General features: G+C 44.6%; 1 protein-coding gene across 1 annotated transcript in view; it reads left to right on the top strand.

Moving 5' to 3' along the window:
• F13A1 (coagulation factor XIII A chain) overlaps positions 1–16,170 on the top strand; it is a 767,832-nt gene that overhangs the window by 740,036 nt on the left and 11,626 nt on the right. The window contains exon 14 of the mRNA XM_069613463.1: positions 14,715–14,851. Within this exon, the coding sequence (XP_069469564.1) occupies positions 14,715–14,851 (137 nt within the window). The remainder of the gene's footprint in view (positions 1–14,714; positions 14,852–16,170) is intronic.

Here is a 16,170-nt window from a genome sequence, read left to right as displayed (position 1 = left end):
CTCTGTCACCTAAAGAAGTTGATGAAAGCAGTGATGCAGATTCTTCTCACTGCCAAGGTGGTTTTCTCAAGCATACCACCAAGAGGAGCATGGGACCATGTGGGTGTAATTTGTCCCCAGCCAGAGGTTGGAAGGTGTCTTATGAACAGAAGCATGTGTCAGTTCATGTGCAGTGCTGGGATGTTCTCCACTGACTATGACATCATTAATGAGCGAAATTTGCACTGGTCCCATGCAAATGACATTTCTTTGAGCACCATTGGCAATGCTGTTTTGTTTTACACTGTGCAAGAAGCTTTGAAGAGAATCCTGTTGTAAAAATGTAAGGAGGAAAAGGAAACAGAAACTGAGATAAAGAACAAAAAAAACAAGGTTCTGTGCAAGCACGTAAAAAAACAATAATAAAAAAAGCCACTACACACGAAATCCCCTACCCTGGTTGAAATGTATTCCCCCACTCCGGGCGATGTGGATGAATCTGGATGCAGAAGTCTTGGATAGTGTTACTGAACTTTGTACTGGAGGTGCTTTTGATTCACAAGACACTTACAGTCTGAATGTGTAACGTGCATATGAAGTGTTGTAGAAACTGAAGGTGTTAGATTCTGCTGTCTTGCCTGTGATTGGCGGATGGGTGTGTGACTATTTAACAGTACCCAATGAGGTAGTGCTGGATGAAAAATAGTAGAAAGGGAAGAAGGACTGCTCCTGCTTTGCTGGGGTGCGGCCCTCGCGGTACTTGGGGAAGCGCACGTGCCAGGTTCTGCGATTCTCATCATGCGGGCCAATAGAAATGGGACTGTGAGGATTATCCAATCAGGTAATGATAGTGTGGTTCTCAGGAAAGGGCAGTAGTACTATTTTTCATTACTCTGTGTAGTGAGGAGGGCTGACATGAAGAAACGCATTGTATTGATTTTGGGTGATGCCTTTGGTGGTATATCTGCACAAGTATGCCAAGGAAAGACACATAGATGGTGATTTTGGTTTGGAACTAATGGACGCTTTGTGGTGCGCTGTCCATGTCTGCAGTTTCGGCATTATGTGATGTCATCTTTCATGTCATGTGTGCACAGTGGTGGCACGAGTTATAGTTGCTTAGCTTACCATAACTAGCAAATTTCTGGGGGTTTTCGGTTTTACGTGTAACCATAATATGGATAGGTTAGTATTACTACAGAGTAACTGCAATGTACCTTTAAAAAACCTTTTGCACAGAATTTGATAGGTTTTTCTTATGGCAACTAAACCATAATGTCCCTTTAACAATGTTATTTCACTGAATAAATATATATATATATACATATATATATATATAATTTAGAAAAAAGATACAGATAAAGATACAGAATAGTCAAGGTTAAACCAACAAAAACGTAAATTCTGCAAACATTACAAATGATAACGTTAAGGTCAATTAATTAAAAAATATATTATATTAAAATCAAATATCATGGTAACCTTAACTCACCCATAAAAATATAAGCACATAATATTATCAAGTAATAATTACACTCATACAAACATGTTACTGTATGAAATGTAAAAATACTAATATTAAAATGCAGTTTAAATGTACACCTACAATAACTGTTAACGTATAACATGTTTTTTTAATACAACATTACTATATAATAACAAACTGAAATTACAATATGCTCAAGCAGGATTTCTCCAAAAACTGCAATTAAAAAACTAAAATACCCAGAACATTTTTTAAATAATAAATATATATGAACAATTAATTTAAAATTAAAAAATATAAATAAACATGTCAATATCATACATTAAATTAAAATATCTATTTTCAAAGTACATGTAAGACTTCAAATATATCAATTATTAAACAATGACCATAACATAAATATAAAATTTAATTTAGTAATTACAATAACATGTAAATGCTAAAAAAAGCAGCACAAATGTAATAGATATGAAAAAAGAAATAAATAAAAACAGTTTAACATTTTTGTTAAAAACAAACAAATATTCACACAACATAGTATGTTACTTACTATAAATATTTCAAAGGAAAAGCAAAACATTGCAAACCAAGAACAGGGAGAGTTAAGGTTACCATGATACATTTTTTTTATTCATTAATCAACTGTATTATGTGGTTACCTTAATGTTATGATTTGCAATGTTTGTAGACTTTAGGTTTTTGCTGGTTTAACTTTATTTGTTTTGTAAAATAATAAAATTTCAAATTATTCCAACCTTTTTTTATGGTTACGGGATTGTTTTTTATTTCTAAGTACAAACTCCCTATATCCGTGTACACTTTGTTTAATTTATTCTGAGTACGTGTAGTGTAGAAACTCTATATGTTCATGTACATATTGTATAGAAACTATGGCCCTCATTACGACCTTGGCGGAGAACCATGGTGCTATTTGCACCATGGTCCATGGCGCTAAGCTGCCAACTCCGCCATGGTGGTTGGCGGACTTACCGCCCCATTCCGACCTTGGCGGGGCGGTAAGTCCCCAATCCCCATTTACCCTTCCCCATTCCCATTTTTGCCCCATAGGGTATAATGGGAGTGGGGAAGGCGTTAATTACGCCACCGTAAAATACGGTGGCGTAATTAACAACAAGTCCCTTAGCGCCATGGATTTTTCCGCCTGCAAAAAGCAGGCGTAAAAATCACCATGGCGCTACGGGAACTCGTACTCAGGCGGAAAGGGGCGCCATGGTTTACGCCGGCGTAAACCCCTTTCCGCAAGGGTCGTAATGAGGGCCTATATATTTATTTTGAGCAGGTGTAATGTATATACTTTACATGTACATTTTGTAGAGAAGCTTTATGAAATATTATGAAAGATGTGCATTCATTGTGGGCATGCACCATATATATATATATAGAGCATGTCTCCTAAGAACGTGTGTCGTAGGAGCGCATGTCATAGGAGAGCATGTCATAGCAGTGCATGTCACAGGAGCACTTGTTGTGGGAGTGTGTGTTGTAGGGCCATGTGTTATAGGAGCTCATGTTTTAGGAGCACATGTTTTAGCATATGTTGAAGGAGTATGGGTCGAAGGAGCTTGTCATAAGAGTGTATGTCATAAGAGTTTGTGTCGTAGGAGCATGTGTTGTAGGAGTGCCTATTAAGAGGGTGTGTTGTAGGATCACAGGTTGCAGGAGCACATGTTGCAGGAGCACATGTCACAAGAGCACTTGTTGTAGGAGCTTTTGTCATAGGTGTACATGTCGTAGCTGCACTTATCATATGAGCATGTCTTGTAGGAGCGTGTGTCGTAGGAGCATGTGTCATAGGGCCTTTTGTTTTAGTACCACATGTAGGAGTGCATATCATAGGAGGGTGTCATAGAAGGGCGTGTCGTAGGAGAAGAGGTCATATGAGCACATGTTGCACGTGTGTCATAGGAGCGTGTGCATGAGGAGCATTTTTATAGGAGCTTGTGTCATAGGATTGCATGTCATAGGAGTGAATGTCATAGGTGCACTTGGCATAGGAGCATGCATTGTAGGAGCATGTGCTGCAGGAGCATTTCATGTGAGAGTGAGGCATAGGGCATGTGTCATAGCAGTGTGTTTCATAGGAGCTTATGTCGTAGGAGTGCATGTCGTAGGAGCATGTGTCATAGGAGTGTATGTTGTAGGAGCATGCATAGTAAGAGTGTGTGTTGTAACAGTGTGCTGTTTTAGGAGTGGATGTTGCAGGAGCAGGGACGTCATTTGGGGGTCGCCAGAGGTCGCAACTGCGACCTCTGGTGATTTCCTTGCGACCTCTGTGATCTTTTTGCGACCTCTGATTAAGCCTTGCTGCATAATTCTTTTTAAAATAATCAGGGGTCGCGAAAAGATTGCAGAGGTCATGGAGCTTGCCTTGCGGGCTACCGTGCGTGCGAGTCAGCCTGCCAGTGCCTTCAACCTCTGATTATTTTAAAAAGAATTACAAGGCAAGTCACTGGCGGGCTGAATCGCGTGCACAGCGACTTGCAGGGCAGGCTCCATGATGCCTGCTTGGGGGCGGGCGCGGCTCCACTAGGTCTGGAGGCTGGCACGCGAGGTCATGGTTGCCTGGCAACCATGAACTTTGTCCGACCTCGCCTCCGCTATGTTTCCTGCATCGCAGAGGTCATGGAGTTTGCCATGCGGGTTGCCGTGCGCGCGAGTCAACCTGCCAGTGCCTTTCGAACTCCGATTATTTTAAAAAGAATTATGAGGCAAGTTACTGGCGGGCTGAATCGCGCGCGCAGCGACTTGCAGGGCAGGCTCCATGATGCCTGCCTGGAGGCGTGCGCGGCTCCACTAGGTCTGGAGGCTGGCACTCGAGGTCATGGTTGCCTGGCAACCATGAACTTTGTCGGGTCTGACCTCGCCTCCGCTATGTTTGTTTCCTGCATTGCCCGGCTTTGATGTCATAGCTAGACACACAGACAGAATACCGGCTGCCGCGCGCACGCAGACCCCCAGCACACCTATTCTCCCTCTCAAACACCCCCCAAAGTATGTGTCCCCACTGCTGGCTGCTGATGGTGCTGCTGCTGGAGTCCAGGGCGTGGGGGCGAGGGGATGCCCCGGCTGCACCGGCGGAGATCTGGATGCACGGAGGAGCAGACTACGCGCCCCGAGGAAGATTACTCGAGCGACCCCTGCAGAAACCCTTCCTGCCACAGAGCCCGGAGGAGCACTGCGACCAATCCTGCTACAGAGTGGCTCCTGGGGAGCCCTGCAACCCAGCCTGCTACAGAGCCCTGGGGGAGCCATGTGGGGTCTACACTCCCAGCTGCGTGTGGGGCTGCGCTGCATCGGCCGGGCCAAGGGGAACTTACCGCTGCAAGCACTGATGCACGGCAAGGGGGTCTGCCGGAACCACACTGCATCCGAGCAAGGTGAGGGCTGCATGCAGTGCGCGCTGTTGGTGAACATTATTCTCTGCCTTGTGCTTTACCCTTCGTTTAGGAAGCAAGGCAGCAGGGGGAGAATGTGTAGGAATTCTAAAAGTGCTGGGCAGCTTCGCAGTATTTCCTCAGGCACCTTCTCTCCCCAATCCTGTAATTTGTCACTCCTGACAGGCACAAATATCGCTTTCACATCTGCAGGCTTGAGTGTATAGCAAAGACGTCCCTCTGCTTCTGTCCAGGTGGCAATAGGATTTTAGTGGTTTCCATTTAGCAAGAGTCAAAGGCGCTGTTTTTGTCCCTGGATCTTTGATATGCACATGTTTTGTTTCAAAGTTACTGCAAAGTTACTGCAAGTGCAAGTGCTTTTCACTTCCACGTGCCTTTTGTCTTGTCTTCTGTGGAGCCAGGAAACGGTGTCCTGCAGGCATGAGGCATGAGGCACAAGCAGTGCTTAAGTGCTATATATTAAAGCATCATTATCGTTTGGCCTTGGACATCTGCTTGCAATCACTGTGATTTGGTAATATGGGCCAATACGCACTGATATTAACGATACATATGGTGATCCATTCTTGTATGAAATGTACATCAATTCACAGGGTTATCGTGACCATATTGTTCGTAGTGTACTTAGAAACAATGCTATGTGAGGCCACTTCCTGTGATGGCACGTGGGGGCGTGGTCAAATGGCATCACTTCATGTGATGTCACGTGGGGAGTGGTCAAATGACATCACTTCCTGTGATGTCACTCTTGGGGGCGTGACATTGTGATGTCACTTCCGCGACCCCTGGCATTTTGGTGAAATGACGTCCCTGTGCAGGAGTGTGTGATATGAGGGTGTCATAGGTGCATGTTTTGTAGGAGCATATGTCATAGCATATGTTGTAGGAGCATGGGTGTAGGATCTTGTGTACTAAGAGCTTGCCATAAGAGTGTGTCTCATAGGAGAATGTGTCATAGGAGCATGTGTCATAGGTGTGTGGTAAAAGGGAGTGTTGTAGGAGCGCATGTAGTAGGAGCATATCTTGCAGGAGCACTTGTCGTAGGAGCATTTGTAATTGGTGTACATTTCAAAGGTGCACTTGTCATAGGAGTATGTCTCATAAGACATAATAATGTGTGTCTTAGCGTGCTTGCTGTAGGACCATGTGTCGTAGGAGCATATGTTGTAGAAGTGTGTGGTAAGATGGTGTCATAGGAGCGCGTGTTTTAGCAGCATGTCGTAGAAGCACGTGTGGCAGGAATGTGTGTCGTAGGAGCATATGCCATAGTTACATGTTTCATAGGACCTTGTGGCGTAGTGTCGAATCCGGCATTTCTTCTTTGTTTCATACATGATTACAAATTAGTTGATTCCGGATTGATGTCCTTCTAAGGTACTCCAAGTTGGAAGTTGCCCATAGAAAAGGTGAATTCAAGAAGACCACACAGTAAATGGCGAGAACCGTGAGAGAGTCGTCTACCTACACCGCGCCTGGGAAATCCCTGATTTACGTGGTGCAGATACAGCACAAACACTGACAGGGAAGCCAGGAGTTTTCAGGAAGATCTGACATGACAATGCTGAGATCCACGAACACAGGTAGGTACTTAGGATCCGGTTCAGATGAGTCAGGGAAACAGTAAGCTGAAAGACAAGGACAGGTAGGCATGAGCAAGACAAAGGTGAGCAGGGACAGGCGGGGAACCGGCATGCAGCTCCATGCTGGCAAGACACAAGATGGACATTGGAAAAAAACGGAAGCAGGAGGCACGTAAGTCAGGACTGGCAAGGCACAAGATGAGCAAGGGAATAACCAGGAGGCAGGAGTGAGGCAGGTGAAGACTGGAGAGGCACAGGATGAACAAGGGGAAAAACCAAGATGCAGGAGGCAGGCAGGTCAGTGCTAGAGAGACACAAGATGAACAAGGGGAAAACCAGGAGGCAGGAGGAAGACAGGTCAGGACTGGCGAGGCACAAGATAGACAAGGGAAAAATCAGAAGGCAGGAAGGTCAGGACGGGTGAGGCACAAGATGTACACAGAAATAACAGGAGACAGTATGGGCACAGGAACAAGCCAGGGAAAGTAAACATATGCCCCAGAGCAATAAGACGCTCTGAGCTTTTGCGCCAGCGGTTTAAATACCCCACAGGCACTGTAATGAGGCTGGAGTATCCCTGTGCCAGTTGCCAAGGCTACGAGGAACACTCTTTCTTCCGCACATGCGCGGAACCAGGGAGCTGGACCTCCACACTTGCGAAGTGCTGACAAGATGGCTGCACCCACCGTGGTCGCCTGCAACATGGTTCCCAAGTTCCAGGAGACCACCCCTACTCCCATCGGCAACCGCCCTACTGGCATTCAGGAACCTCCCTGCCCTTCGACAGCTGGGAGGCTTAAATATTTCTGGAGATGCTTGTGGTCTCATGGAGAAGGGATGTGACCAATCAGATTGGGCTGCACTGCCCCTTTTGGGGTGGGCCCAAGCCTGATTTTCATATAGCCTTTACCCTTTTGTAAAGGTGTGGCAGGTGACAAACAATGGTCTGAAGGGTTCCCCAGAGAAATGTCAGAGGTTAAGATTCCCTCTAAACCTTCCAGCCATCACCCTTTTTGTTTTGCAGTAGTCACCCCAAGTGCTGGGCCTGGAGACCCAAGCAACTCCTTACTGATAAAGCCCAATGAGGCCAAAACATTGCTAGGCATGCTTTTGGTCTCATGCACAAGGGATGTGACCAAGCAGTTTGGGCTGGACTGCCCCTTTTGCAGTGGGGTTAAGCCTCTTTTGCTTATATTCTGCTTTTGTAACAGCTTGGCAGGCGGAGAACGATGGCCTAGAGGGTTGCCCAGAGCAATGCCAGAGTTTAGGATTCATTCTAAACCTTCCAGCCATCACCTCTTTTGTTTTGCCACTGCCATGAGCCACCAACCCGGTCATCTGCATCCGCCCTGCCGACCACCACCAGTGGGAATAAAACCTCCATGCGGGTAAATTGTATGTGAGGCGGGGAATGACATGCAAGAGTGTGTATGATAGAAGCACGTGTAGTAAGAGTGTGTTATTTTTGTAGATATACAAAATGGTTATCTCACACATGAACATAGGCTTTTAATATGAAATGCAACTTTATTCTGCTCATGAATTGTATGCTTCCTATATGTATGAAAGGTCACATTAAGCTCAAATCTAACTTTGATGTGCATTTTTAATATGTACAAGAGGCATGTATGACTTTCACAGTTCGTACTTGAATTAATGTGCACAAATTACAAAAAGGTGTATGAATTTTACAATTTGTTCATTTGTTCATTACGCAATTTAAAGCTCCTGAAAATTGACAGGTGCACCCAATTCAGCCTGGAAGAGTACAAAAGGGCCACACCTTCCCCAAACACACTTCCCTACAGCATCATGCTGCCACTGATCGCAGTCAGCACTGGCATGCAGCTGCTCGAGGACAGCATGGATCTGTAGGGACTGGAGGACCACCAGAACGAACAAGCGGCAGTGGGGAGGAGGAGGAGGATTGCGAGGAGGAGACCCTAGCTGATATGTAAATCCTCACCATGTACCGCCTTGCAGATCTCCTCAACCTAACCCAGCAAGACATAGGGAGCAGGATCGGCATCAGAGCAGCCATACCACCACTGGTAAAGCTTGTGTCGGTCCTGCACTTCCTTGGCACGGGCACGTTCCAGCACACTGTGAGCCAGCTGCATGGCATTTTGCAGCCTGCATTCTCCAAAGTGCTGGGTCTGGCTGCTGGACGAATTCCTGCACCATGTGGGATAGTATATTGCACTCCCCACATGCCCTGGCACAGGTGAACACCACAAAGGCAAGGTTTTATGTCATTGCATGCATGCCCAATGTGGTGGCAGCACTGGATTGAATGCATGTAGAGCTGGGGGCACCTCAGGCCTCGGAGGAACTCTACAGGAACCGGAAGCAGTTCCATTCGCTTAATGTCCAGGTCACCTGTGATGCCAACATCACAATCACCCACTGCTGTGCCTGGTTCCCTGGATCAACCCATGACGCCATGGTCCTGCGGAACAGCACGCTGCCAGTGTACATGGCGGAGCATAGAGGCCAACAGACCTGAATATTGGATGATTACAAGTACCATCACACTAAACTTGCTGTACAGGTGACATGCAATGGGGGGCAACACACACATATAGATTGCATGCCCTAACAATGCCACATGCATGCAGGACCCATACGCACATCCAACACATGGAAGGCAGCAACCCACATGAGTAGGGCTTGACCCACAATTCATCAAGGAATGGCCAAGACATGCATCCCAACAGGCCAGCACCACAAAATGGACTACAGGTACCAGAATGCAACATCACACATCAAACGGTTCTGAGCCTTCCTTTTGAAGGCTCAGAACTGTTCCAATTTTGAACAGATGAGGAGCTAAATAAGAAGAAAGCCAGCTCACATACTGCTAAGTCCCTGGCAATCCTCACAAAGCCAATTCCAAAGCTGTTTAGCCCTCCAGGGCGGTCGGACCAGTGAAAAAGGTATTTTGGCAGTTTCCAGGGATTCCATGATCGATGTGCCAGGCAACCTGATAGATCTTCGAATCCGCAAACAGCAGGCAACACGCAAGGGGTATTACCAGTCCCCCACCCCTCTCACCCCCAAGAAACAATGAGGCTGGTGTCCGGGTCCATTCCTCTCCAGTAGGGGGCAGACTGCCTCTCCACGAGCTGCAGTGGCGATCATTACTAAAACCCCTGGGTTCTTTCCATGGTTTCAGGAGGTTATGGACTTCTGGTTCCATCACCATACCCTCTCTCCTCCCCTACTACAAATAGGGTCTCCTTCTCTTTTTGCGCAGGTTCTCTCCCTTCTACATATCCAAGTGGTCAAGCAAGTACCCCTAAATCAAAGGGGCTCAGGTTGCTATGCCAGAATTTTTGCCATCCCCAAGAAACACCAGGCTGACCTGATGGTGGTGCTCGACCTATCTTTTCTCAACATATCTCTCCCACTCAAATTCAAGATGAACCCGCCTGCACAGATCGCAGAGAGTCTCTGCCAGGGAGACTGATGTGCTCCCTGAACCTAAAGGACGCTTACCTGCACGTCCCAATGTGGCAGCCATACAGACAGTGTTTGCCATTCATGGTCATGGGACATCACTTCCAGTATTGAGTTCTGGCTTTCGGCCTCAACTCGGCTGCTCAAATTTTCAGAAGAATTATGAACACTCTAGTGGTGCTCCTGAGAGCCAAGGGTCACCACGTCTATCCCTGTTTAGAAAACTGGCTTATCATGGGCAGCTTAAGGGAGGCTGCCCACAGCATCTTGGGGAGCCGCATAGATCTCCTATATTAGCTGGGGTTTCAGTGTATTAGACCAAGTCGGAATTCATCCCCACACAGTCCCTGATTTTTCTGGGTTTGGCATGGGACTCCATAAGGCAGAGTATTTTTTTTCCTACACAAGAATAGATCAAGGTTATCAGACATTTCCTGGGCAGGGAGACTACCTCGGTTTAAAATACTCCGTTTAGCTACATTTTCATCAAAGCAACTCATTCATGGGTTTATCTCCCAACATCCATATAATTGCTTACACTAAGTATTCATGTTTTATAATAAAATATTATTTTTCCCAATTTAAGCTTTCTTAATCTCTGAATTAGCCCTTTGTTACCTACCGACAGTACAGCAGTTTCTCACTTGTATCATCAGAGGGGCTACAAAAACAGTGATGCACTGAGTGGCAGCATGCTTCGTGGTTGTCCCCCACATTTATTAAGAGGAGATGCCCATCACCCACCACAATCGGTCCCAAAAGCAATGTAAATGAATCAGACACTGCAGTTTCATAAAAGGCTGGCATTGATTGGTAACTTCATGTCAAGGTAATGGCACATGTCTTTACCATTGTTGAATACGTTGAGGTTGGTCTAGAGAAGATATCAGATTTGACAGGAGGCAGTGAGTTTAATGGGATGAATTCAAGTGACATTCTGACCAGGTGGTGGTGACATCTTTAAGTGCAGGTAAGTGACACGGCCCGCTGTGTTAGGAATGTGACCATGGTGGATGAAGTGCTTGAGTAGATGCAGAGAAAGTGAGGGTCAGAGGCAGGTTAGAGGTGAGGGAGACATTTTTGCTAGAAGGCAGATTGGAGGCAGGTTAAGAGGGTAACAAGCAGGCGAGGATGTAGGCTTTTATTTTGGTTTTGAACAAATCGGTTTGGACTGTTTCTCAGATGTCCTGTTGAAGAGAATTCATTCAAAGTGGAGCAAGAAGACAGAAAGAGCGGAAGCAAGAGGAAGAGCAGGAAGGGTGAGGTGCTACAAGTGTAGTCGAGCGAGCAGAGTGGTGATTACGAGAAGGCTTCTAGAGTTGGATAGAGGATAGATACAGTGGTGCCTTACCATGGATAGATTTATGAAACAGGAGAAGAAATGTAACTCTTCCCCTGTTTTGCATCATCAGCTATCCAGTCTGGTGACAGAACAAGGAAGTATGAGTGAAGTGAGCGAGTTCAAAGAGAGCCCTGGGAGCAAAGTTAATGATCTTGTCAAGAGGACAGAAAGCATAGTTGGGGACACTAAAGAGGATGCTGGCACAGTAGCCCAGCTTCGAGAAGACAAGAATGGTTACGAGATGCTTAGTGGTGTTGAAAGGAAGTAGGTGCTTGATTTTCCTAATATTTATAAGACTCAGTTGAGCCGTAGTTGCAGTTTTGCAGATGAACGTAGAGAAGGTGTGAGAACGGTCATAGATGACGCCAAGGTTTCTAGCTGAAGAAGTGATGGGGAGAGTGTCAGGTGGTCAATGGACAGGTATGGGAAGAGATGAGAATGAATTTATGGCAGAGAAGAAGAACATTTCTGTTTTAAAAGTGTTTAACATCACAGAGTGCAAAGTCATGTAATATTTAACAGTAGAGAGACAGTTGGAAATTTTGATGGAGAGATCAAAGGAGAGTTCAGCAAAAGAGAAGAAGATTTGGGTGTCGTCTCCAAAGAGTTGGTACATGAACCCAAAGGAGGTGACTAGTGCCCGAAGAGGAAAGGTGCAGAGTGTAAAGAGGAGAGGACCCAAGACAGAGTCTTGTGGAACAAAAACAGTTCGGGGAGTGTGTTGCAAGATGTTTCTCCAGGAGAGATAGAATTGGCAAGGTGCCAGGTAGGACTCCATCCAGGCAAGGGCTCAATCACAAATCCTATGCAGAGAGAAAACATTGTGGAGATCAGAGTGATCGACACTGTCAAAGTCAGTGAACAAGTAGCCGTTAGGTTTTTTAGAAGAGGGATGACTGTGAAAATAGAGGGAAAGCATGTGGAGTTGAAGGCCAGGCTGAGGAGTTCTGAGAGGTGAGAGGCCACTAAAGGGGTAATAGGCGTGATTAGTATTGGAGTAATAGGGGTTGATGGGGCACACGAGGGGTTAGCCTTCATCAGTAGAGATAGGACTTCTTCAGTATTTGTGTGACTAAAGTGGGAGATAGAGGCAGAGGATGATAGTACAGTAGGCAGAGTGTATAATGTAGGCGGAGGAAGTGTGAGGAAGGTCAGGAGAGAGTCTCTAATTTTGGAAATGTTTACAGTGCACTATTCAGCTAGGTAATTAACTGTGAGAGTAGAGTTGATAGTCAGGTTTCGGAGGAGTCAGGAGTGTGTTTAGGGTGCCCTGTAGCCTGTGGCGATGGCAGGAGTGAGTGTTAATGAGAGTGAGGTAGAATGTTCTAGAGAGGACTTGAGAGAGTTCAGGGCAGAGAGGTAGATTAGCAGGTCCTCAAGTGAGTGGGTATGCCTCCATTTGTGCAGCAGTTGACACATGTCTGTGCGGAGGGAGAAAATGAATGGGGAGGCTAAAACTTAGGGGTGACAGTTAAAAGTGGTAAGTGAGAGGAGAAGGAGTCATATAGTAGGGATTGAAAGCTGGTGAAGGCAGAGTTAGTCGAAGAGACATCAGGTTCAAAGGACTAGCACTAGCAAAAAGTCAGCGGGCTTCATAGGAATCCATTGTAAATGCTGCCAGCAATGCACGCGGCATTCACTTCATTTGCTTAGCAGAATGCAAAAGTACAGGGCAAAAGGCGGCGTACGAACTTGCACACTGCCTTTTGCCCTGCACATTTACACTCTTCCATGTAACTGACCAAAATTCAGCGGTGGGGAGCCGCTTACATGGAAGTATACACCAGACGGGTCCCTGCCATCAAATTACGGGAGTCATGAAAATAGGCTTCTATGAATGGAAAGCGACTTGCAAAACCAGGCTTAGATATCGCAGACCCCAACTGTTGGTTTGAAATTAGTTTCAGACTGTTCAATAGGCAGTGTTGGAATAGCGACTTTGTACTGTAGAAATGTGCTCAGTGGCCCCTGTCATGGCCACAGACAATGTTTTTTTTAGCACTGTGAGTTTGATGTGCTCTGTTGATGTGTTTGCAGTGTTCAAGGCATGTGCAAATGCCATGCCACAGGTTGCTCACTTGGCACTGTTGCTGTGATTCTATGACCAAGGGCGAGTGTCCATTGGATATTGCCGCAACCTATACTTGCTCCCTCCAGTGTGCACTTCTCATATGCTCAGTCATAATGTCACAGATGATATCAAAATAGCACAGATGGCTTCACTAATGCCATCACCAAAGATATAATTGATGACATCTCTAAAGAGACATCACATACAGCATTAACAATGATATGATCAATGCAATGAGTGATTGAGACTGTGGGTATTAAGGACCGGGGTATTATGTATGTAGAATAAGTACAAATGGTGCCCAGACAATAGAACATACATTGTAGGTAATGGGGAATCCAATATTATGTTTGGGATGTGTTATACCCACATAGCATGCTGTCAGACCCTGCCCTTTATGCACTGTGAAAATGTGGTACTACAAGTGGTGCATCTGAAAGCAAAAGAGAGGTAGAAAAGGAGTGAAAGAGAGAAACTATAAAATAGCGGTGACAGTACTATATTGTTGGCATAGGCTCCATAGAGTGTATTTTACAGTGGCAGTACTGGCATATATTAGGGGCAAAGGGAAAATAAAAATGTGTTTACCGTGGCAATGTTTGTTTATATTATGGGCACATTCATCATAAAAAATGTGGTTTATAGTGGCAGTGCTGGCATTTATTGTGGACACAAGCATCACAAAGTATGTATTGCAGTGGCAACAATGGCATATACTGTGGGCTGTGGGCACATACTTTTGAAAGTTCTCCTGTGTAATGTTTGTGACTTACCATTATTTTTTTTGTCATATGTTAACCCTGAAAACTGATTATAGATTACCTGTTTTTTTACCCAGTTTTTCACAAAAAGTGTTCTGAAAATGTTCTGAAAATGAAAAATGTTAATCATTTATTTGAAGATAACTATTGGGTAGGAACACATCTCGAACAGCTATTGGTGGGTTTAGCATTCCTTTCTACACTCAGACCAGCACACGCATTAGTGGGAAATACTTGCATCCCTCCAGTGAAATTATTCACAAGCTGCCATTGATTTTTAGGTTGTGCCAATTTCACTGGTAGAAGATCTTCTTGCATATTTATATTATTTTGTAATCAATTGAAACCTGGACAAAAGGGGCCAACATATTTGTGAGCAAGCATTTTGTAAAATAAAATGACAAAATTATAGAAAATGTTTAAAATGTCCTCATGAACAGTTATTTCCTTGGACATGCTCATGAACAATGATTATGCCTAGCTGGCTATATTTGTTTTATCTGTGAATTTGATAGACTTTGTGAAGCTATTATGAAAGCAAATAAAGAATAAAAAAGTAGCAATGTTTTCGTCATAAAAACGTTTTCTTCCACAGTCTCTGATTGTTTAATTGTGTTTAGGTTCATGGAGAGAAGGAAGTTGGCAAAGAAATGTCGGTGCGTGTGGAGTTCACCAACCCTCTAAAGAAAAACCTTGACAACATAACCATGCGCATTGGTGGTCCTGGCATGATGAAGACAATTACAAAGACGTTCAGGTAAGGCACATCATTTGCCGATATTTCCAGCTCTTACCACATGATATCTGTCTCACATGTATGCACATCCCATCCAAATCCATTGGAGCCAATTCACAGAAAAGCTACTATGTGCTACTGCGTTTACTCCAGGAGAGGGCTATTCAATTCACAGAGAGGTTCACAAAGAAAGTACGCTGACTAACTCTGACTTACTTGTGGCTATCTTCGAGTAAGTCCATAAGTCAGAGTTACGCGTACTAACTTCCTTGCGAATAGTATACTCCCATCCAGGAGTAGTTCAAGGGTAAATCAAACGGACTCAAAGAAACCTCTTTTACATCTAGGTGCCCTCAACGTGAATCTACTTCATTGTCCTTTGCCCATGCCCGTTTGTGTCTATGACAATAGGAGCTTGAAAGAAAGGATGTTTGGGCTACAGGTTCCCATAAAAAGCAGAGCCATTACATGTGCAAACTCTGTGCTGCCCATTAACCCCCTGGAACCTTCCAGAGTTAATCCAGGAAAGACCTCAATAATATTGAACCATATGCCCTTGCCATTTTGAGGTTCTGGTGCATAGCATAGCAAGTCTTAACATGGGTTGCCATGTTTATTTCAGAGGGTTGACTCCGTGCATATCCACTTGAGAATCACAACACTGCTATGTGTAGGTAGTATCTGGTAAGTACAAGCCCGCCGGAAATGGGCCATGGTGCATAGAAGAGCAGGTGTGGTGCACCTATACGTTCTGGTGCACAAGAACATCATTTCTTTGTATGTTGAAGACCCTGGCTGCTTCTATTCATATGATAAAGATAATGCACGGCAGCTAGCGATGTACAGAGTGGAAACAAACCAAATAGTTGCCATTCTGATTTGTTCTGTTACTACAACATTGTGTACTCATGTGGGTTTCCATCCTAATATATTGACATCCACCAAAGAGAACACTGTAATGAAGTGAATCTGATGGACACTATATGTCTTGTTTGTATACAATTCTTGGCTTGATGCAGGCAAGTGAATAATATGTTATTTGAATAAATTTAATGGGCTAAAACACTCAGTCAACATGTTTTAGCTTGCAGGTGTGCCCTTTGTGAATTACACACAGGATCTCGCTTACCAATATGTGTTTATTTATATTGACAATAATTGTATTTTGCAACACACATAGTTATGTGCTCCTGGTTTGAAAAAATGTCTTTATAATACAATAAACGATTGTATATGTTTTCATGTTGCAAGGAGAAATAATGTTTGTTTCTTGGAGATACATTAAAGATCAAAAGAAAATTGCTGGAAAACATGTTTGTTTTTTCATTGGTTGCATTTGC

The sequence above is a fragment of the Ambystoma mexicanum genome, chromosome 5p (genome assembly GCF_040938575.1).
Source record: "Ambystoma mexicanum isolate Mex_15411 chromosome 5p, UKY_AmexF1_1, whole genome shotgun sequence".
Taxonomy (NCBI): domain Eukaryota; kingdom Metazoa; phylum Chordata; class Amphibia; order Caudata; family Ambystomatidae; genus Ambystoma; species Ambystoma mexicanum.
This window is presented reverse-complemented; position numbering and strand designations above follow the sequence as displayed.